Genomic DNA, 23,574 nt, shown 5'->3' on the forward strand with positions numbered 1-23,574 from the left:
GTTCATAAATTGAAGTGAACGAAAGATAATTGGAATAAATTAAGGGCTTTCACTAGACTCTGTAAAGTGTTTCAAAGGCAGTATTAAATGAACTCACTGTAATGGAGTAACTCTAAGTTTTTAGATGTTTTAATCTTTGAGCAGTGTTTTAAATGTCATACAGTTACCTGACCTAACAAGTGGAAGAATGAGCAATCTACTCACTGGTGAGGTGGCTCAGGATTGGAATAGAGTTAATATATTCTGTTTGAGTTTTTTTCTCTCTTTTATGCCTCTGTTGTGTAAGGTAATAGGGGAAGCAGTCTTTCTAAAATTACACTTGCTCATTTGCACAAAACAATCCGAAAACTAAGCTTTTCTTTAAGAGGTAATAGGAATGTGCTGCCAATGCATTCTTGTGAACCTTCTTAAATGAAACCCATGTGGAGCAGTGAGTCAGTACATTCACATTTAATTCCAGAGTTAAAGCCCCTCCAGAGGTGTGAAGTAGCTGACAGGGTGTGAGAGCATTTTCAGTGTTTCTATGCAAATAATCAAACAGAAGATATTGTTTTTGTTGCAAAAATCCTACATAATCAGAAAAAGCTTTCTATTCAGTAGTTTCTGAGTGAAACAATTGAAGTGGGAAATGCTAAGTCAGCTGTAGATGAAACATTAACGAAAGAAATAGAATTAATTTAGGAGTTGAATTTTTCACATAGACAGTATGATGTAGTGCAAAGATAAGAGACAATTTAATATTTTACAAATCTGGTTAACAATGCACATTAGGGGAGCAGAAATTTTGAGACAGTTCTTAGTCATCAAGCTACCAGCCTATAATGATGCAGGGAAGACAGGAAGCAGCTTGAAAGCTTGAGGAATATGAGACACCTCAGCAGTACCAGGGCAAGAAAAGAAAATTTAGAAAATGTTCTGCAGTTTTTAATAAGGATTGTGGAACCTGTCAGTGAATCCTACATGGTGGCACAGCCCACAAAGGAGGGATAGGGGTTGACTCTGCAGCCTCCTACTCTATGTGGTAGTGAGAGACTCATGCTAAATGAAAGCCTTGTCATTCTTTGCCCTCTCTGTATATTTGCTCCCTAAAGAAGGACCCTCCTGGTCCATAAATATGTTGCTTTTGAAAAATAGGGTTCTTTGAGAAAGATAGAGAGAAGATGGCAAAAAGACTTTTTCTGCATCATTTTTTGGCTTTAAATAGTGGATTTTAGAGCATCTTTGTTCCAGAGGGAATCTAAAGAATGAAAGATTGAGAGATTCAGCTCAGACAGTTTTATAGCATTGAAACTTACTTTGCCCAACTACCACCATTGGCAACAGCAACAACTATTAAAATAAGCAACTTTTTAGAAATGTGAAGGGCTCTTCAGTGCATCAAACCTATATTCTCTACTTCAATCCTTCTCTGTTCACATGTTCCCACCCAAAAATTTCAGAAATGTATTCACTACATATCTCTAAACTAAGAAACTCAATCCTTTAGGTAATTACAAGATATACCGTGTCCCCTGCATCCTCTTCCAGCTCCACTCCTATGCTCTAACTGACCGGGACAAGTGTATTTAATAAATAATCAATTGCACAATTAAATGTAGCCAATATATAACTATTTTAATATTTTTATTCAGTGTGACTGCTTCTAACCGTGCAAAATAAATGTATGCACAAGTAGACACACACGCATATATAACAAATCAGTCTGGAAACCAATCTTGCTTGTGGAATCAATTATCCTGCATGCCTTTTCCCATATCAGCTGACAATTCAATACTGCTTGACCAATTTATTTAACTTATGGTCCAAATCTTTTCCTCTTAGGTACCTTGAGTAAAACTTCACAAAGTTCTTGAACAACAAATTCCAGCTGTCAGCAGAAAAAAAGATTATATAAAAAACCATTTCCACTTCAGTGTGACTATTTAGAAATGAGAATTCCCTTCAAATGTTACCTGAAACGTGTGATTGCAGCCAGCCTTTGTGGCACTATAGAGCAACAACATCAGTAATAAAAACCAAAATAAAACAAAACAAAAAATAAACCAAAAACACCCTCTCAAACCCCCCGAAAAAAAACCATGAAAACAAAACAAACACCAAAAAAATCCTCTAGAACTTAACCTTGCTTAAATAAGTCTAATGAGCTGTAATACAGCAAAAGGCAGTTCTGCTTAATTGTAAATTTATATTTTTTTTCACTCTCTAATGTTTCTTCTCTTTTGCATATGCAGAAGTCATTACAGAAATATTTACCTTTGGAAAAATATCATCTTCCATCTAAAGTGGACAAACCATTGCTAAAAATAAATGTTGTACCTGTTTCCTAGAACCTACCTGCTTTTAAAAATTCAGCATCTACCAGTACCAGTATGTAGAAATACATGACACAGTATAATGTTTAAAAACATAATCAACTCTAAGAAGAAACTAATCCCTGCAATTATGGCACACAATTTGTTGTACTCAGTGGATGGAAGTTATCTTAGTGCTGCCTTAATTACTCATTGGTTTTCAAAAAATGCCCCGAATTATAAAGATTCATTTATTAGCTTGGAAGCAATCTTAAAATGATGCAATTAGCTTTTTTTTTTTCTTTTTTTTTTCTTTCTTGCAAAGAATGTTATTTTATCATGTTCTTTTAAAGCAAAGATTATGGGCTTTTTTATTTTTTATTTTATTTTATTTTGGTTCCATCTAATATTTTCTTAATTTGGGTTCCTAGTAAAAACTAAAAGGAGAGAAAGGGATTGTGGTAAAGTTCAGTATTTGTTCTTAAGAATATTCACAGATCCTCAGCTATAATAGTATGTGGACTTCATGTTTAAAATGAAGAAAAAGATCTAGTGAGACTGTTTTGATGTATGCAATTTATCACCTTTGTAGTCTTTATCTCTACCTCATTATTCATTCTGTACTGGTGCTGACTATTTCTTTTGACATATATGAATTTGACTGTTCAGTCCATATGGCATCTGCCCACCTTGATGTTACCACATTTTCTGAAGTGACAGATTTTCTTAATCCTATCCTACCTTGTACTGACATTTAGGAGCATCTTCAGAATGTCTTTTGTTCACTGTGTCTGTATAGCTAGCCATTTGTTTGACTTTTATTGCTTTAAAAATGATTGGATTTTTTTATTAAATTTCCAGCTCTCCTTCTCTAGAAAGTATAAGACAGAAAAATGCATTTGCTGCCAACACTAAAATAGATTTTTGCTGTGTGGGCTCCTTTATGATATAACACAAACAGTTTTGTATATTCCTGGTTACTAAAAATGTAGAAATTCAGTTACTTCCCTTTGTCCTAAAATTTCTTGGATTATTTCTTGTCAGCATTGGACAAGAATTTGCAACAATTTAAAAGTGTATTGTAATACACATCTTGCAAGTGCTCCCCAAGGGAGACCTCAAACAATTCAGAGACACCTGTATCACTAGTACCCTAAAAATTCAGAATTAATCCCTGAACTGTGCAAATGTGCATGAAAAGTCAGAAGTCCTGGGCTTCATGCAGCAAGTTAAAAGAAATCATCTCTTCCCACAAGAAGTGTGTGCAAGCACTTACTTGATTTATCCAACTGAGTTGCAGAAGACAACTTGTATAGTCTTTCCCCAAATAAATGCTTAAAAGATTGTATCGCTTTTGGTTTTTCCACCCAAGTGAAAACTATCCAAATAAGAGGGAGAATTTTGTTGATGACACTTGTTATTTACTTCAGCTCAGCAGTATTAAATTTGTGGTATTCTTTTTTTAATCCAGACCCAATCTTATTAAAAATAATGTAGGATAAACTCAGAAGCTGAAAGCTTACTAGTGCATAAAACTATCTATTTTATAATATTATCTTCTATCTCTGTTACATATTGTCTAGTAATGGACTTTTTTTCTGTTCCATCTCAGAGCACAAAGCTTAATTTGAGATCTCTTTATTCTAAGAACATAACACTTGTCAGGATTACTTCATGCCCTTGCTGAAATATTTTTCCCTTCTGCCTTGCATGGCTGTCTTCAAATCCTTGATATCCTTATTTCTCAAAATAATGGTCAGTATGTGCTGAGAGAGTAAAAGAAAGAGAGAAAAAAATCATTATAGTATGTTTGACCATCATTGACTCTGGGGCTTTGACATCAAATTTAATCCTCTCTACACTGAACTCCCTCACTGAGAATGGAAATACAGAAATATTCACTTCTATGAAGTATATGAAAAGCAATATCAAAAAATAATTAAATCTTAAAAAAAAAATCTGTGACTATCAATCTCTGAATCTTGGAATATTTACTATAAAGATCACTTTAATTTAGATCTTTCAGGTGATATTCAGCACTTTTTATCCCCTTTGTGTGGGACAGCAGGTCCCTTCCAGGTTTCTTTTCTTTTGCCCCTCACCCTTGCAATGTCCTTTTCTATTATATTTCAATACATTTTAGGATCTAATCAGGAATTTTTTCACTATTGAGACTGTCTGCTCCCATAGATCTAAAAATGTTCATTTCATACTACTTACAGTTGAATATTAAGATCCTGTCTGAATTAATTTATGAAGAACTGTATTTATTTTTATTAGTGTTATTAAGCAAAATTATGATTTCTGATACATTAGATCTCTGCTGGCATCTAATTTTTATAATAAGAATGTATCACTTAATCCACATAACAATAATAGTAATAATAATAATTTCAATGAAAGCAAGTTATATATATGTATTAATTTTCATATTTCATCCCACATACACTGTAAATTTCAAAGATTACCTGTTATTGGATATTTTTACTTCTAATTGGAGAAGTACAGATGAGATGTTTAATGTGCAAATCTATAAGAACACAGAAACCTGAAGTTTTCAAAACCCAAAACTTCTTCCCAAGCAGGAACATAATAAGAGAGTCATTTTTAGAAAATTAGACCTGCCATCAAATTCTATTCTTCATATAACAGAAATTATAGTAATGATCTTGTTTTACTCTAAAATTACTCATTTTCCATAAGAGTGGCCCCACAGCCTTATGTTCTGTGGATTTTAATTTTTTTTCCGCATTCCCAAGGACTTCTAGTTTATTACTTCCCAGGTACATTACCACAACCATGAAAATGTCATTTCTCTTTTTTACAAGGCACTTTTAAATATTTCATTTACAATAATAGCAACAGCTAAACAGGTGGTGAAGAAGGCAGAAATATTTTACAGATGTATGTGTCAATGTATGTGTTCATGCATATAAATGCTTGCGAAAATAGAGAATTATTAAGATTTTTTAGAAGATGGAAGTATTTTCTCAGATAGGAAGATGTTTTGTGCTTAATGCTAATACCAAAAAAAGAGAAAAAAGTGCCTTTTCTCTGATACAAGAGAAAAATATGAAGTGTTCCTTATGTTGCAAAGAGCATCAGGAAGAAAATTAGGAAAGCCAACTTAGAAGGTCAAAAGCTGTTACAGAACCCAAAAGAAAGGCACCATTTGTGCTGATGAGCAGTTCCTACTGCGAAAAATCTACTTATCCTTTTGTTATCATCAAACAACCATTTCTGAACTGCAGAAATTAAAGAAAGGTCTTTTCTGAGCAACCTGCCGGAAGTGAGCTATTCCAGGGAACAATAATGTAAGTCTGAGAAGAAAGCTGTTATACTCTTGCACTGCTGATTTTTTTGAAACTAGAAACACTTCCACAATTAAAAATACTTTTTCATCTAGAGGTAAATATTTTATTTTCTGCTTTATACTACAGTAGGTGTAATAGAATGTGACAATGAAAATCATGTATTTTAAAATCACTTTAACTAAGAAAACTTAATTGTCTGATGATTTGAATGGTATGAATGCAAGGCATCTAAAGTATAATATACCAGTGCAAGCAGTCTTCTTTATAATCATCTATGTATGGATATAAATTGAAGAGTAATTTTAACAAAGTACTTAATGTCTGCAGTATTGTATGTTAAGTTCTTAGAAGATTCTAAATTGCACTGCTAGCAAGAACTCCAAGCACCAGTAAAGGCAATAGAGCTGCACAGCTAAGTAAAATGTTCTTATACCAATTTTTCTTTTTCCTTTATTATTAATATTTTTTTCTCCAGAGCTGCTGTGGTTAACTTCATTTCAACAGAAAAAAATGTTTGGTATATAGCACACTTTTATTTCAGTATTTTGTTTAATTGTTAATAGTTTGCCATGTTGGCAGATTAGAAGCTTTTTATAAGATCGGTGTAGACCCTGAACCTCTAACACACTGGTTTGGAGTAGTTAATAGTATTATCTTTTGAGGTCCAGAAAACCTTTGGTCAGCAGATTTTATCACACTTTGTAGTTAATAGAACCTTATCTTTCTGGGTTGATTTTTGCATAAATTTTGGGGAAAAAAAAAAAAAAAGGTGTCTAAGGCATAGAATATTGGGAGGCTTTAAGCAAAATTTTTATTCACTCAGGGTAAAGTAGATAATAGTTTGGGGTTTCTTTCTTGAACAAAATTATTTGGGTTATAAAATACCTCTTTTGTATAAAAATACTGCTCTTTGCTTCTTGTACAGATAATTTTGACTGTAGCTCATTTAATTCTCTTCTATTATATTTGATTTTTTTATTTTGAGAACATAATTTTCCTGAAGTGATTGATTTCAGATTTTTGAAAAGGTCTATAGTCTTCATGAGGGAAATCTCTTGGGGAAATCCAAAACCAGAAAGGATAGAGGACGTCAGTTTTTATATTATCTTTCTCCTCTTCCTCCTTGTCCTTCTCTCTTCTAGTCTCTTGATCTTCCTGATATGAAGAATACATTTATTAAAGTTTTATGTTAATATATTCTCTGAAAGAAATGAAAAATTAAATTTATCCTCATTTCCAGGAAAAAAATCCCAAATATTTTCTCAGTTTCATCTTTTTAAACAATGCTTAGATATTTCCTCTTTTATACTGACTGCAGTTGGAATAGTAAGCAATATATCTGGCTTGTCTAAAAGAAGAAAATAGCATAGAGGAACTCAGGTTGTTAATTTGCCACCTGTTGGCAGCTCCACACTCACATCTTGCTTGGCTGTGTAGAGGCAAAGAGGCAGAGTTGCTCTACCTGAAGGAAGAGGGAAAAAAAATGACACCTTGCAAATTTAAAAAAGCAGCTTCACATGACTTTGGCACCTTATTCTAGTACCTTTAAATCCTGCACTGAGTTTCTTCTTCATGCTTTGTTCTTCTCTTGTGACCTTTGCTTTAGTGTGTTTTGCACAATAATCCCGTATACATTTCACAGTATTATAACGACAGTAAATACTGGTAAGACAATTTGGGCCTAACTCTGCTATAGTTAATCCAAGTAATTGTGTCTCAGTAGGCTTTAATTTCTTCCTGTGATATCCATGCTTTAGAATGAGAAAAGTTGTGTAGAATAGGTAGTGTACCATTCCCTTGCACAGCTTTTATAGTTCCTGTCCACAGAAACACTTTAAAAATCATTCTCTATAAACTAGGAAATTTCCTGAGCTTTTAACATCAGTACATATAACATGGTTACTAGCCACATTCCATTATATTTAGTATTCTTGAAAAATATTAGTTGTAAATTCATTATCTGAAGTGGATTCCAGCTCAATATTCTGCAGTAACCATGGTGTTAGTTCTGTCAGAGAATATCAAGTACTTTAATAGTGTCATGAAAATGCAGTTCACTAAGATACTGTGATAAACAAAGTTGCTTTTGGAGAATTCATACATAAGATTTGCATACAGTTCATAGATCTCTTCAAAACCCTAAAATAAAAATGAAAGGCAGACTGAAGAGTTTCTCTTTGTCTCTTTGATGACTCTCTAGCCTTGAAAAAATACTGAAGTTGATTGTTATGGCTGGAAAATTACGTTTTAAAGCAAAGTGAAGGTTTTATGTTAAAGCCACGCTTTGAAAGTGGTGAAAATCATCTTCAGATATTCCTGAAAATTCTGGGAGAGGCATCTCTGTTTTCAGAGCTATTTTGCATAGAGACTTATATAACATTCTTCATTCTATGCAGACACTTTCAGCAGTGCTAGCTATTCCTCTAATCAGTGGTCTTAATTTCTGACCACAAAGGGCAGCTTTAATGGTCTCTACTGCTGTATGATACCTGAACTTATTATAATGGCTTGGAGAAACAGACAGTCACATTTCAAATGTAATTGTTGGTCTTAGACACACTGTGGTGTAATGTCAGTCATTTAAGCTGCAATTGTCCAAATCCGTGCAAAGTTTTATAAAGCTATACTTGGATATTATTTCATGCTGAGAGGATGTTTATGGTGGGTGTGAGGTTCAGATTATAGGCACCTAGATTTAGATGTGAAAACACAGTGTATCCCTGGGTGTAAGCTGTCCTCTGCAATGGTTACTGGAGATTTAGTCTATATACACAGTGGAGAGTATAAACAATTTTTCTCACCTCCTACAGGCCTCTGATACTGGTTATTTTAAAAAATTCTTTAGACTCCGTTGACTGTATGGTCTAAATTTCCACTGGCAAAAATAGCAGCTTAGATTTTCAGCTCATATTTAGGCACATATAGCTGTGCATAGAAATGTAGCTGTCCACAGAAGAGACATACTACCTGTAGAGAATGATTTTTGCACTAAGGAGAAGTGGTGAAGCTGTACATTTATAATGGCAACTCTTGAGCCTCCATATTGACCACTGAAATGATCCTTTGAAGATGAGGGAAGTAGCTGTACTTGATTAGGACTGCAGAAATAGGTTTTTTTCTTATTTATTTCAAAGCAAGAAGGGTATAAATATGAACAAATTGATGTATTTATGTACTCTGGAAGAGATACAGTTAAGATATCATTTTTGTTATTTTTTATTTTCTGGTTCATATATCAATTTTTAATAAACTGATGAAGAGAACAGATTATAAAAAAAATACACTACAGAAAATTAAACTGGTCAGTGTGGCAGTGCACTCATTTTCCCCATGTGCTTAATCGAAACTGCACTTTTTTTTTTAATTTCGAAGTGTGTTACTTGAAATCCTTATCAGAACCACCCAGAAATCAACTCTGTGTGACTTGAGATCTAGCACTGCTGTCCTAAATGATACATGATACTGATATGTAGGCATTCAGCTCTCCAGTTCATCAGCTAAAAATGAAGTTTATGTTTACTCCTAAGAAGAGAGGGAGCATGTTTATCCCTTGAGAGGACTAGGAAGAGTCATTGCTTTCAAGGATACGACCACTTCATGTCAAGCAACATCAGTGGGGTCTTTATAGGCAAATCTGGAAGGTACAGGACTGTGCAGAGAGGAGCAGTGAAAGTGTTTGGAACCTCAGGACCAAGGCCCAGGATATGTGAGGCAAAAATTATTTTTACTTTTCCAATTCTTATCTTTGAAGAAAAAAACGGTGAAAGGAGGGATGGCCTATTGATTTCCTTCCTATACTTCAACTGCAAACTGATATTATACCTTTTCTATATACTCATTATGCATGTATGCATATTTATGTTTTGTAACATGCTCTTTTTCTATCACTAATACACACCTCCGTTAAAACTCTGCAGACTGGTAGTAAGTAAACTGCAGGTATGTGAGAATGATATTTCATGCAATTTCAGTGCTCAGTTGGTGCGGGGTTATTCCCCTGTTATCCCTCCCTCCGTCCCATAGGATTTAGACAACAGAAGAAGGGTCTAAAGGGGAATCCACAGATGCTTAAGGAACTTTTGCTCCACACCTATTAACAATCGTAACAAAACGGTAGCAGAATCCTTGCCAGTGTGAGATACACCAACTCACAGAATGAGTGTTTGTCCTGCGACTGGATCAACTAAATTCAGAAAAAGCTTGACAGTAAACAATCTCCTTATGCAATGGCTGAGTATTTTGGTTTGTGAACAATGTCAACCCTTTTCAGATATGGAAAGAGAGATTAAAATGTGGCAGTTCAGGCAATAAGTACTGATCTTCTAGAATAAGTTTCTTATTAAGCCTTTTCTCAGTACTAGAAAATAGGAAAAGAATTACTTAGGTACTACAGTGATGAAGATGGAGAGTCATGCACATAAATGTGAGTTATGCACATAAATGTGACATCCTGTAACCTGGAAGCCTCCCACAGAACTGAGTGAGTCACTAAAGATTTCAGCCAGATTTCTGTTTTTCAGATTCATTTACCACTACCAATATATAGCACATTCTACCAATGTTATTCTGCAATACATTTTCTAATTAATTTATTGAAATTTACCTTCTTGCTATGGATCAAACGCACAAAATCCAGAACAGGAAGCTGTACACATTTTAAATTGTTTAATGGCATTCAAAGCATTTTTGGTATAGCTATAAAGGGCAATGACATTACAGTGAACATATAAGAACAGTGAGATATTTGAGAGGAAAAAGATGTTTTGTTAATTCCTCAATAGCAAAATACTCTTCTTGAGCTCTTCCAGAGTCAATGCTACTTAGGCTGAACTGACTTAATAAAGAACTTGAGATAAATTTTATGTAAAACAAACATTACTTGTTTTAAGCCGTAATAAATAATTTTTCTACAATAGCAAAGGGTGGGTTTTTGCTGGTTTGGAAGCTCCACACCTTAAAGGACAGTGATTAAATAATTTACTTTGGGCAGTGAAAGGGAGCCAGCTTTATAAATGCTGTTGTGATATGATAATCTGAACTTTCATATTTTCTCATCAGTGAAAGTTGTATAGTATATAAGAAAAAGTAAATTTGTTTTTTGCCTTTTATACCTGTTACAAACAATGGAATTTAAGGTGATGGGAATTTTGAGGGTAAAAAATTGAAAATTAGATATGAAAAGAGAGAGAATATGAAAATACTTGTAAGAACTGACAATATTTATGTGTAATAGCAATACCTAGTAAGGTTTCCAAAATTGATACATTTTAAAATATAAAATTAACGTTAGTGCCTCATGTCATAAGTTACTTCTCAGTGGTGGACAAGTTCCTGTGAGTATGTTATTCCAAAGAAAAATTTGTGAAAAGATTTCCCTTACTCTGAGACATTTGATAATCTGATGATAGCAAGAGAGAGGAGTAGTTTAGGTAGAGGAATAATCTGATTTGCTACAGGGATTATTTTGACAGGTTGGCAATGAGAGTTTCCAGATTGTTTTTCAGGAACTATGATAGTGGTAATTACGATAATTACTTTGGGAAAAGAATGATGGAGTTCCTGGGTTACTGTTCTTTTTTTCTATAAGCTTATAGGTCCATAAATCTTGGAGTGAAATCCCATATTTTAAGTACCTTTAAAGTGTTTTTAAAATACTTTAAAAATATAGTCTTTAATTTTTTGTGAGACAAAAGCAGAACTAATAATTTATAATGTTATTAACTTTGTTACTAACTTTGTAACTTTAAATATGTGGGCATGTTTTTTCATTTTTAAAAAATAAGGCAATCATTCATATGATTTTTTTAAATTGCATTTTACAATTACCACGTTTTAGGATACTCTTTATTTGGACCTGGTTTGGACAAGTAAATTTTAGTTACCTCAGTTTCCCTTTGTCTGGGTTCTGTAAAGCTCAACATGGAAAACTAATGACTCCCTGTGGAGAGCTGTCCCCAGCCAGCAGCTGAACTCCCTCTTAGCAGGAGCAACAGCTACTTTGGAAGAAGTTTTATTGTTGAACATAATGTTCCATGTCATGGAATATCCCTGGGGCAGCCCACTGTGTCACCTCCCAACCTCTTCCAAACCTGCAGACTACTCATGGGAAAGGCAGAGTTAAAAACAGAGAGAGCCCTGATTCTGTGCCAGCAGTACTCAACAATAACTAAAACATTGGTGAGTTAGCAACACTTTTGTTCACACATTTAAAACACAGCACCATGCAGGTTGATATGATAAAAATCAACTCTATCTCAGCCAAATCTGGTGTACTACTTGTGGCAATAGGACACGGAATAAAGATGCTTGACTCCAGTCAGAAGGCAGTAGAAATCAGAAGCTTTATTTACAATTCATTCAGCCGTTTTATAACATGCTGCACTAAGAAGGCACGTTATTGGTCCATAAGACTGAGACCTCTCTCATTGGCTAAGTAACAGAAATAGCAAACAACGCCTGTTGTTATGAGAAAGGAACATTGTTTAATAAAGGTTGTTTTGGGAAAAACTGTTGAAAAGTTTCCCTTGAGAAGAGCTCTTCTCAAGCTCAGAAAATATCAAGTCCACAACTGCTCTTACAGAAACTGCTACAGAGCTGCTAAGTATAATTAGCCCTATTTCTTTTAAACTTTTTGCGCAACATATGGTCAAAAATCTTGAAAATATGGGATTAAAAATTATTGTTTATTCATATAGAGTAAGTGAAGAAAGAAACAATCACAGATTTCACAGTTCTAGCTTTTACTCCAGTTGGAGTGATATGCCCACAGGCTACAGTTCCTACTTGCATTAACTGTACAATAAATTATTGGAAATGTAAAGATTTGCTCTCATGTCTGGCAGGTTTAAGTTACATGTGATTTCAATATGCACCATGAGAAACACCTTTATGTGCTGATATTGTGCATGATTTCACTGCATAGAAGAGACATAAGGGTTGGAATTGTCATAAACATAAATCAGAGATTAATGAGCAGTGGGGAGCTTCTACATACTAAGCTATATGAGAGGAAATTTTGAATTTAATATTCCATCAACTATGTATAAAACATTCCAGAAGACCAAAGGTATTCTCAACTATCACTTGTCTTCCAACAGCCTAATCATAAAAACCAGGCTAAATGCACAGAGCTGACAGATGTAATTTCATGACATAATTATAAATGGTTGTATTTTTTAATCCTTGTAAATAACCAAATGCTTTGGAAAGTTACAATGTTATGGCTTCTTGGGGGTTGGGTTCCATTTCTGTAGAACATGGAGTAGTAATGCAGACTTCTTTACTCAGATTTAATAGCTTTTCTTTACCTGGAATGGAAAAAGAAATCCTGGGATAGTCAAAGCTCAGCACATGCACTTACAGATTTGGTTTGCAGAGACTTCATACAGAAGTCTCACTAATATAAATATTTTGAAATGTCTGTATTTTGCTGGTTCTGTAGACACCATTGGAGGACAACATTTTCTTACCATGTTTTATTACATACAGCTTTTTTACATCCCCCAATCTACTTGCCCGTGCAATCCAAAACTGTCACCTTAGTGACTTGCAATACTTTTTTCTCACAAATTTGGTAATAACTTTATTTTTTTTTTATTGTCTCCTCATCATAAAGATGACAGCCAATCTAGCAATGGAAGCAGAATAATAGTCTGACACTGGTATGCTGAGAAGGTTCATAATGCTGTAGAGAAGAGAAGACAGAATCATCAGTTAGTTAGAAGGCAGCAATTAGGTTATTGGACAATGAACTAAAATTTAGTTGCAACTGGTCATCACTGTGTATAAACAGGTAATGTTCTGAAGCAGGTCTTTGTGGTCTAACACAATTCCCCCAACCTATCTACCATGATCTTGTACTGTTAGATCAATAAACCTCAAAACAATGACCATTGAGCCTTAGAACATCGTTCACCCCATTATATAGCTTTTATAGTGGTATAATTGTGATATTACAAGCAATTCATAAGCCTCCTGAATTTGGAGACCAATGTGTTGTCAAGGAGGATGCTTATTTTCAAAATACATGTGTGTGTATGAAAGATCAGTAATTGTAAAATTACTGATTAGTAACTCATGTGTGAAATTCACAATTACTTAAGATCAGAAACAATGTAAGATAAGTTTTAAAAACCAGCTGTTTTCTATACAGTGGAGGAAAAGTGGCATCACAGCCTTAGGTTTGCAGATAGGCAGATTGCTCTGCATTCTACTTGTGTGTATGTGTCTGTAAACTAAGGATTTGTGTTAAATCACAGTCATTTCATGACATTTGAAACACTTGGTTGCTTCTCTTCAGGCACTGGAATAGGCTGTCCTGAGAGGTGGTGGAGTCACCACCCCTGGAGGTGTTCAAGAGGTGTCTGGATGATATGGTGATATGGTTTAGTGGTTTAGGGGTTACAGTGGTAGTGCTGGGGAATGGAATCGTTGGATTGCATGATCTTAAAGGTCTTTTCCAACCTTGATGAGTCTATGATTTTATGATGGTTAATATCTCACCATCAAACGAATAAGTAGTATAAGATTAAAATCTACTGTACCTATGAAATTTTGATTTCGAAGAAGCCATGAGAACATTTTCTCTGACTTCTGCATGTACTTTAGGTTTTAAACTTTTCAAATAGCCCTTGAGAAATTCAGATAATGAATCTGACATTTTTGAAGCTACATCTACTTATCCAAGTAGATAGTAGTATAATCTTTACCTGGAGATTTCCACCACAGAAAATTCATTGTGTCTCTGGTAGTTGGTTGCAATGCTATATTGTCCCCATTGTTAGGAAATATTACCTATTTCTAATAAAGTTGACTGGTTTCAGTATGCAACCATTTGTATATTGGACTTAGACTCTTGCATAAAACATTTTTTTCCATTCCTCAAGTAATTTTCAGGTCTTTCCTTGCACCTGATTTTTTTTTTTTAATTTCTTTTTAGAAGACCAGAAATGAGCAGGGGAGGGGGAGGGGAACCCCCCAAAAAAAACCCAAAAACCAAAAAAATAAACCCAAAAACCATAAAGCATTCTTAGTTTAGTCTCCCCAATGTAGTATACAGTATACTCATAACAGTATATGTGTGTTGTATTATTCTTACTCTCTTCTCTTTGATATACCCTTAAGGATTTTACAAAGGATTTTGGGTCTTGGGGTTTTTTTGACTCATTAGATTCAGATTTCATATTGACTTGCATGCCTGCTATGATCATTAAATCCTTTAATAGTGCTACTCTTTAGGATGCTGTTCTGTGTTCATGTCCTACATTCCTCATTCACACGTGAAGTTGCTGAGGTTTACACTTGGCTACCTTTGAACACATTTCACTTGAATGAGCAACTGACTATAATGATTTTGCTGTCATTTTCTACAACCTTAGTGTAATGGACAGTCATAGACATTTACATCCACATCATCTGTGGAAATTTTGTGAAATATCAGCTTTTGTACCAAGATGCTTCCTGTGAAATGATGATTCTGCATTGACAACTACATTTTATTACAGATAAATTATTTGTCCTTCAGATATGAGTTTTTATTCCAGGAAAGCTATGGCCTGCTCAGTTACCTTCAGAAAATTTTCTAATAAAAAAATTAAATTAGGTTTGTCTGACAAAGTTCATTTTTTCATAAATCCATGTTGATGGCATTATATTCACGATTTTCTGTAGTCCATTCTCATATCATCTATTTTATTATTTCCCTTGGATATGCATCAATCTGTTGAGCTTAGCTGGGATACCTGTTTTTGCCTTATGAATATTTAAACAATCTCTTTTTTTCAGACTTTCCGAATTTTCCTGATATTCTGAGTTTTATTAAAATGCTAAGAGCTAGTCAACTCTTCCAAAATTATTAGGAACAGATTATCTAACCTGACAGATATATGTCCCTATAAAAAAAAAACAAAACTGTTTATCGCCTTCCTCAGTTGCCCATGGCTTGGAAAGTACTTTCTTGTCTTAGGTAACAAAAGGATATTTTCTAACTCTTTGGTTTTTTTTCCGTTGGGTTTGTATTTTTTTAAACTATACCAGACTTTGAATTCTTAGCTTTTCTTATCAGTTTTCTTCACTTCCCCTTTTCCCTTCTGTACCTTCCCTCTACAGCTTCATTGCTTTTTCCATTCTTACGCCTCTGCCCAGCAATTCTCAGAGACTAAGAATCAACCTCACAAACCTCAGAGGCACAGGAGCAGACCTCTCTTGATTTGTTCAGCTTCTCAAAACTCCAGCCACACAGCTCTCACTGAGACAGGCAGACAAACATATCAAACATACAGCTTGCCAAATCCTTTTACACTCAAGAAGACTGGCAGCTTTAAATGATTTTCCCCCCACTTCTTTTTATCTGCATTGTTGGGCTGTTCGAGTATTTACATCCCTGTCCAGCTTTACTGAATTTTAATTGGAACACTGAAATGTTGCAGGCAGTATGACAGACAAGAAACAATTGTTTAAACAGTAGTATTGATAAAATCCTGTTAGTTCTAATAAATTACTTTTGGCAGCTATACTTCTGGTTTTGGGAGGGGTAGATCCTTCATGGAATTTTATCAACTTCTCTCCCAGCTATGTCTAAAGTTCTGTCTATTTTTAGTAATCAAAAACATTATTTTGACAGAGTGATTTTGTATACTCTTATTCAAAATCATATATTTCTGTTGTATGTAGTTTCTCACATCTGTCTCTTTAGTTGCAATGGTAGCCTGTAGCATGATAGGTTAGAAACCATGCTAGGCCTTACATAACTTGTATTTTCACCTAGACTGTGCCAATGGATTATTATATAGCCTTAGGCCAGTCATTCAGCTTCCTTTACACTTTGTAAGATTTGTACAGTGCTTTGAAATCAGTAACTAAAACCTGCTACGTACATTCTATACATTATTCTGCTCACATAACTGATCCCTCAGTGTATTCAGCTCCAGAAACATTACACTGTGGGCTGACTTTACATCTGTGTCCAAAACAGTGACTTTTACAAGTTTGAACTAGAAAACATTATAAAGCAAAAAGTCTTTTGCATGTTAATCTTACAAGAAAATAGAATTACATTTTATCGAGGCTAGAGAAGTCGATACTTTAAGGAAGGAGAGAGAGTATATCTCACAAACCTTTGTTTCCAATTCAGAAGTAAATAGAATGCAGTGAATAACACGGATAGCTGTAAACAATTGTTAGTGGAAAATAAATAATCACTGAAAAATGCATTAAACTGCTCTTTGCATGCTTTAAAAGTCAGATACATTGTAAACAGGCATTCAAGTATAACTGATTATCAGAATATATATGGTTAGCTGCTGTAGCAAAATCAAGTTCCTTAATAGCACCAGAGCAAGGGCCAGTAGATCTCCCAAGTGCAATAAAAATACAAAATCAGATAAAGTGGGTGAAATGTTGAAGCCAGTTTCTATAGTTTTCAGTTAAACTCAATTACCAAAGCTGAAGCCACTGTTTACATCTCAGGAACAGTCTGTCCAAGATATTGTAAGCTTTTTACTTGTGGCTTTTTGAACCATGACCTAAATATTACAAGGAGATAGATAAAGCTATAAAAGAAACTAGTATCCTTATGTTATCAGCTTATTTATTTTAAAATGTGTTTGCTGACTAACTGTGGAGATATGGAGTCTCTTGCTGTGGACAAACATAATTTTTCATTAAATCTGTCTGTGCTAGTGTGAAGCTTTACGTCAACATTCTTCTATAGCTCCTAAGATATTTCATTTACAATAACCAGTTTAGTCAACAAAACACATTCAGAGGATCTTAATTATTCCACAGTAGCTAAATTTATCTAAATGACATGCATTGGGGAATGCTTATGCAAACCTTTTGACTGGCAGAGTTTAAGGGATTTGTGTGAGAGAAGGTACCAGCAGGTAGGGAGAAGCTGGAGTACAAAGCAATGGCAGTGTCCACTGTGGGTAAAGCTGGATGTCAGATGTGACTCTGTCCACATGTTCAGATGATGTTGCCCCCCAGGAAGGTAGACAAGACCTTTCCTTTAACCGTGGACAATATATTCAGATTTGGTAATCAAAGAGTTTATGTAACCAAAGTAAACATAGGTTAAGTGTACCTGTGGTTCAAAAGCATAGATTCTGGGAATAGTATGTGAGAAGCAAAGATTAGTAACTTATATATTCCTCTTGAAATCAATAACATTTGAATGCAAAAATATCGCATCAATTGATCATTAACATTGCTAAATCAAATAATCATAAGCAAGGCAGATTTCTTTGAATCAAATTGATTTAAGTCCTTCATTTTAATCACAATTTAAATCAGCAAGTAAAATTTGCTGATTTAGATAATTGATGCCAATCTTGTTTTGCATTTCTATCTTAGTTTAGAAAAAGGGAATTTTAATGACCTGGAATAACCTTTAGAAAAAAAAGTATTTGTCAAGCAGCACAAAGATTTCTTCTTCTTTCTTGATATATGATAAGTAAAAAAAAAAAAAAAAGGGTTAGATTTCAACCAGTTTAAAATATATCTATTTAGATTTTTATATTTGTTTAGGTTTTGACCAGTTTAAAAATTATGTGTTTATATTTTTAAATTTGTATTGTGGTGGAAAATGGTTAAGAATTCCTTTGGTTTTTTAAAAAAATATTACATTTTTTTAAAGGATTACTTGTGTTTTCTCTCATGCAGCATAGAAACGAAAGTGCAACTTAAAACATACAGTCAAATTTTAAGTCTTTTTTCTGAATTAAATAAAGGCATCATGAAATATGATGGACACATATGTAGAATAAAATGTATCAAATATATTTAAAAGTTAAATGACTGTAATTTTTTTACTGAAGAGAATTTATTGCTATGTTTAATATGGTTTCTGAAAATAACATGCCAAATTTAAAAAAAAAAATTGTATATTTAATCATGTAGATGACTGCTGTATTTTCAAAATCACAGTAAGGATTTGATGTATGTTTATGTATGTTGTGAAATTTCACTTGGATATGTCTGTAGTTTAGTACCTATGTAAGATAAAAACAACTCAGTGAGAGCCTTTTCTTTCACTTTTAAACAAGATTTCCTGATTTTTCCCATGACTATATAATGGCATGCTGGAAGAGAAAAATAATGTTTTCAAACTCAAGGTCAGCTTGCCAGTCTCAAACACAAAAAAATTACTGTGCGTTTGCAACTGTAATTAAGATCAAAAGTAGTTAAAGCAAAAATTCTCTTCACTGTGTATTTTAATAAAATAGATGAAAAAATATTGCAATAGTTAAAATGAAGTTATTCAGTACCTATTATCACACTGACCTTAAAATGAAGTATTTTCTCTTTAGCTTCTTGTGAACACTCCTGGATAGTTCACTAATTGTTGCTTTACATTGTTACGTAAAAACACAATCAAGAAGTAATTCTATTGTCCTTTTGTAACCAGTGCTCATGTGTCTAACATTGGTTATTAAACACGGAGATATGTTAAATGTCAGTGTTGTTACCTATTTAACCTTTCCTATTACAGGATGATTCTGTACGTAATACAGCATAGGTCTGTTTCTTCTGCTGAAAAATGCTTGCTAATTAATAATGAATCAGGAATCAATGACTTCATGGCTACCCAAAAAGATTAGGAAACACATGTTATGTGGCCAAAAAAACTAAAAATCAAATTCTGCCTGATGATCCTTATCTTTTTCTATTAACAGAACAGCAGACCTCATGAATGCAAAAGTAACATTATCTTAAGTAAGTTATGCAGACATAACTGCCAAAAAATCTTGCTCACACTTTTCTAACCATGATTAAATTCTTGTATTTATAAGTGGCTGAATAATCAAAGACAAAAATGATCTCATCATCAGCTCGAATTGTAATCACAGACAGTCTGATTCACACTGGCCCTTCTTTGGGAAAGATTCGGCCCAAATGAAATCCTAAGGTCCCTAACCATTGAAATAATTCTTTAGTTCTGTGCTTTTATAATACTGTAGCAGTATGCAAGGATTTTGGAAGGTGGGGCTAAAATTAAAAATTACATCAATTCAGTAGAAAGTGCAAATGTAATTCATGCTATCTTACACTGAGGAACTGCCTGCACAAAGTCCTGAAACATTTTTTGCATGTAACTTAGGTGGTTCAGTGATTAGTAAGTACACTGGGGTTATAAGTATAGTGTGAAAAATTTGTGTTATTGTCAACTCAATTGTTGGCCCATTCTGGCTGTCATATGGCTTTATATCAAAAGGATATGAAAGGTATTTTTAGATTATATATATCATCATACAGCCTCATTCTTAGGATCAAAGATTCAGAGGAAAATGCCAAGAAATGTGCCAAAAGAAAACAGCTGTTTGGGAAAAGTGCTGTGAAAGCTACTTAGATAAGTAAAGCTAATATACTTTCACATGACTCAATATTTAGAAGTATCTTTTTTGCATATATACATGCAGTCAACTGATTGTGCAGTCAGAACATATACATTACCATTAAACAATATTGATATAGTTTATGTTAAAAGATTACAATCAATCATGTCTAGGATTTTAAAATTTAACCATATTATTCATGTTCAGTGAAAGTTCCTTGATGTATGGAAGAGCATAAAGGGTCATTTAAATTGTAGGAAATATGGTGTTTGGATAATTAGGAGGCATAAACCTAAATCTTTTTATGATATTCATTTCTATTGAATTAAAGTAAGGAAGATTCAGATAATGATGTGAATAACAATGAGTGCTCAGTTAAGCTGATCTTCCCAAGTAAGTCAAAGAGCTCTGTGAACTGAATTCAAATATGTGGGATTTGGTATCTATTGATATTTAATCTTTTTCTCCTTCCTGGCTTTTGTAAAAGTTAGAAGTGAATAGATATTCTGAAACTAATGGTTTACCTTTTCCCTCATGTCACTAGGAAAAAAGAACTTTCCCATTAATCAGATAAATGGGTTTTAGGCATTTTTTTATACAGTCTAAATTATGAGAACACTAAAAATAAAATATTATATGCTGCTTAATATCTGAAACATCTGAAGCTGAGATACATAGCAATACACCGCTGCACATATTAACTCATCTCCTTTGCTCATGGTGTCTTTCCCCATTCATAGATAATGCACACAGCAGCTCTGACTTTGGTTTTCTGCTTTTGCATTCAGGTTTGGATATATTCTTCATAAGGATGATCCAATGCTCCAGAAAATTGATCTGGAAACGATGTCGTACATCAAGACAATTAGTTTAAAGGATTATAATTGCATTCCTGAGTCACTGGCTTATACACATCTTGGAGGATATCTTTTTATCTGCTGCAAGCCTGACACCACCGGGGCTGTCCTGCCGCAGCTCATAGTGGACAGCGTTACCGATTCCGTGATCGGCTACAACGGCGACGTGACGGGCACGCCCCATATCTCTCCAGATGGACACTACCTTCTCAGCATTGATGATGCAAAAGGCCTCATGAGGATCCAGTCCATAACAGTGAGAGGTGAAATACAGGATGCATTTGACATTCACACTAATTTGCACATATCTGATGTAGCTTTTCAGCCATCCTTCACTGAAGCTCATCAATACAACGTCTACTGCAGCTCCAGCTCACAAACTGACGTTCTCTTCATGGAGCTCTCCTCTGGCAAGGTGAAGATGGTGAAGAGTTTGAAAGAGCCCATCAAGGCAGGCGAATGGCCTTGGAACAGTAAGAACCGTCTTATAAAAGACAGCGGCCTTTTTGGTCAGTATCTCATGACTCCTTCCAAGGAATCTCTGTTTATCCTGGATGGACGACTCAATAAGTTAAATTGTGAAATCACCGAAGTTGAGAGAGGCAACACAGTAATTTGGGTTGGAGAAGCGTAAGAATCTGTATTAGATATTTACTGATTTAATAGTTTTACAGTACATTGCACTTGAATTAAACCATTCTTCAAATTTACACAATTTTAATTTTAAATTGTTAGGGCCTTCTAGGTCTGTTATTTCTTTGACATGTACACAATTTGAATCAACTTCCACATAAAAGTGACTAAAATGATGGCGATTTGATAATGGTATTCCTTATTAATTATCAACTGAGGTTGTGTTGTTTGAAATAACTAAATATTGAAATTGATGATAAGTATAATAATTACTGGGAAAAAAAAAAAAAAAGAAAAAAAAAAGAAAAAAAAAACAACCAAAAGAGCTTCAGGAAATTTAATATGATATTTTTTATTTGTAAATGGAAGACTTAAATATGATTCAAATTTTTTGTTGTTTTGCTTCAGACACAAAACAAGAGCTGTTGTACAACAACCTTTGACTCCTTAAACTGAAATGTTATGTCCTGTCCAGTCCACTGTTAAATCATTTTGTGCCTTGAAGCAAAAGTCTCACAAGAAAGATAAACATAGAAATTACGAAATCTATTCCCACTGTGGCTACAGGATTGCTTGTCATTGGAAAGAAAGTTTTGCTATCAAATTCCAGGCGTCAGGTTGTGCAACATACATGGACAGGAAAAAAAAAAGAAAAATTATATTTGCAGTGCTTTCTGATCACTGCATTTTGGAGGGTTTTTTTTATGGTGTCTTAGTTGAAAAAGCTGCTTGCAGAAGCTTAACCTTTTTTTAGAAAAAAAAATAGATGTTAGGTTTTTCAGCTATCACAGCGTGGCATCAGCAAGGAGTTTCAAGTCTACTGAAGAGATGTATTGCACAACATTCCAGAGTATACCACATTCTAAAAACCTGGCATCACAAAGCTTCACTTATATCATTAAGGAAACTGTTAATTAAACATAAAGAGAATGCATTTTAAGAAAGTGAGAATGCAAAGAACTGAAGTCTGCGACCAGTAGATAACGTTTTTGCTTATTCATTGTACCACTGATTCCTATTTGTTAAGCCATTTGGTTAGCTCAACAGGTTTTCTAGTCCTTGCATCCAGCTGGATTAGTGCAAAAAAAACAAAAACAAAAACAACAAAAACTTTGTATTTTTTATAGTTTGTTTACTTAGTATTCTAATATAACACCGGTTAAACATGTAAAAGAGAAAAATAAGATTCCCAGAAGTAGAATAAGTCAATAGAAAGCCAGCAGTGAACATCTATCCAGACTCAGAGCAATGACTTAGAGGTTTGAGAGTATTTTTATTTTTATTATGTTTTTGCTAAAGAATGCTTATAAACTCTTAAACTGACCTCCATTTACTGAAGGCAATCAGAAAAAAAAATCTTTTTTTAAACAAAGTTTTACTGCAATTTAGATTGTGTAAAATTGCTTTGAAATCTGGAATTTTCTAGCACTGTACTCTTGTGTGCATTGAGCATTCTGCCCTGTGTGGTACAGTAGATCTCTTTAGCTTGAGCGAACCTCCGGGTAAGTAGCTTTAACTGAGATAAAAATTTGCTTACATTTCTAGCTACTGAATCTATATTCCTTTTTAAGAACTTCTCTCCATTGTGAACAAACAATAATCATGTAAACTGTCTGTTATTCAATTGCAGTAGTCTGTCTCATGCAGTTTTTGTTCTGTAATTTATACCACGTGAATGTTCTGTATGTAGAAAATGCTTGACAAAAGGAGAATAAACCCCATAAATTTTAAACAGTCTTGATTTTGGTGAATCATCAAATCAGCCACACTGAGCTGGTGAGTAAAGCTGACTATTCGAGAGCACCTAGTATTTTAAATAGATGTATGAAAATAGATGTATTTATATATATGCAAAATAATATGCAGTGTGGAAAGAAATTTTTTTAGAAAAGCTTAGGTTAGTGGAAAAGTTTCCTTTGGCTCACAGAGGAAAGCTTATCTTATAGCACAGGCTCATCTATTAGCACATCTAAAGCACAAGCATAGTGTGAGTGGAGAACGGGTTGAGGCAAGCCTTGGGGAGAAGAACTTGGGAATGTTAGTGGATGAAAAGCTCAATATGACTCAGCAGTATGTGCTTGCAACCCAGAAATCCAACTGCATCCTGGTCTGCATCAAGAGAGACATGACCAGGAGGTTGAGTGAC

The 23,574-nt window shown here is 34.1% G+C and overlaps 1 protein-coding gene across 3 annotated transcripts in view; it reads left to right on the forward strand.

Moving 5' to 3' along the window:
• FSTL5 (follistatin like 5) overlaps positions 1 to 22,538 on the forward strand; it is a 269,454-nt gene extending 246,916 nt beyond the window's left edge. For all 3 annotated transcript variants that reach the window (XM_083861258.1, XM_083861256.1, XM_083861257.1), the window contains one exon: positions 20,727 to 22,538. In XM_083861258.1, the coding sequence (XP_083717384.1) occupies positions 20,727 to 21,429 (703 nt within the window). In that variant the 3' untranslated portion in view covers positions 21,430 to 22,538. The remainder of the gene's footprint in view (positions 1 to 20,726) is intronic.
• Positions 22,539 to 23,574: the final 1,036 nt, after the last annotated feature.

Source organism: Zosterops lateralis (assembly GCF_965231275.1).
Source record: "Zosterops lateralis genome assembly, chromosome: 5".
Taxonomy (NCBI): Eukaryota; Metazoa; Chordata; class Aves; order Passeriformes; family Zosteropidae; genus Zosterops; species Zosterops lateralis.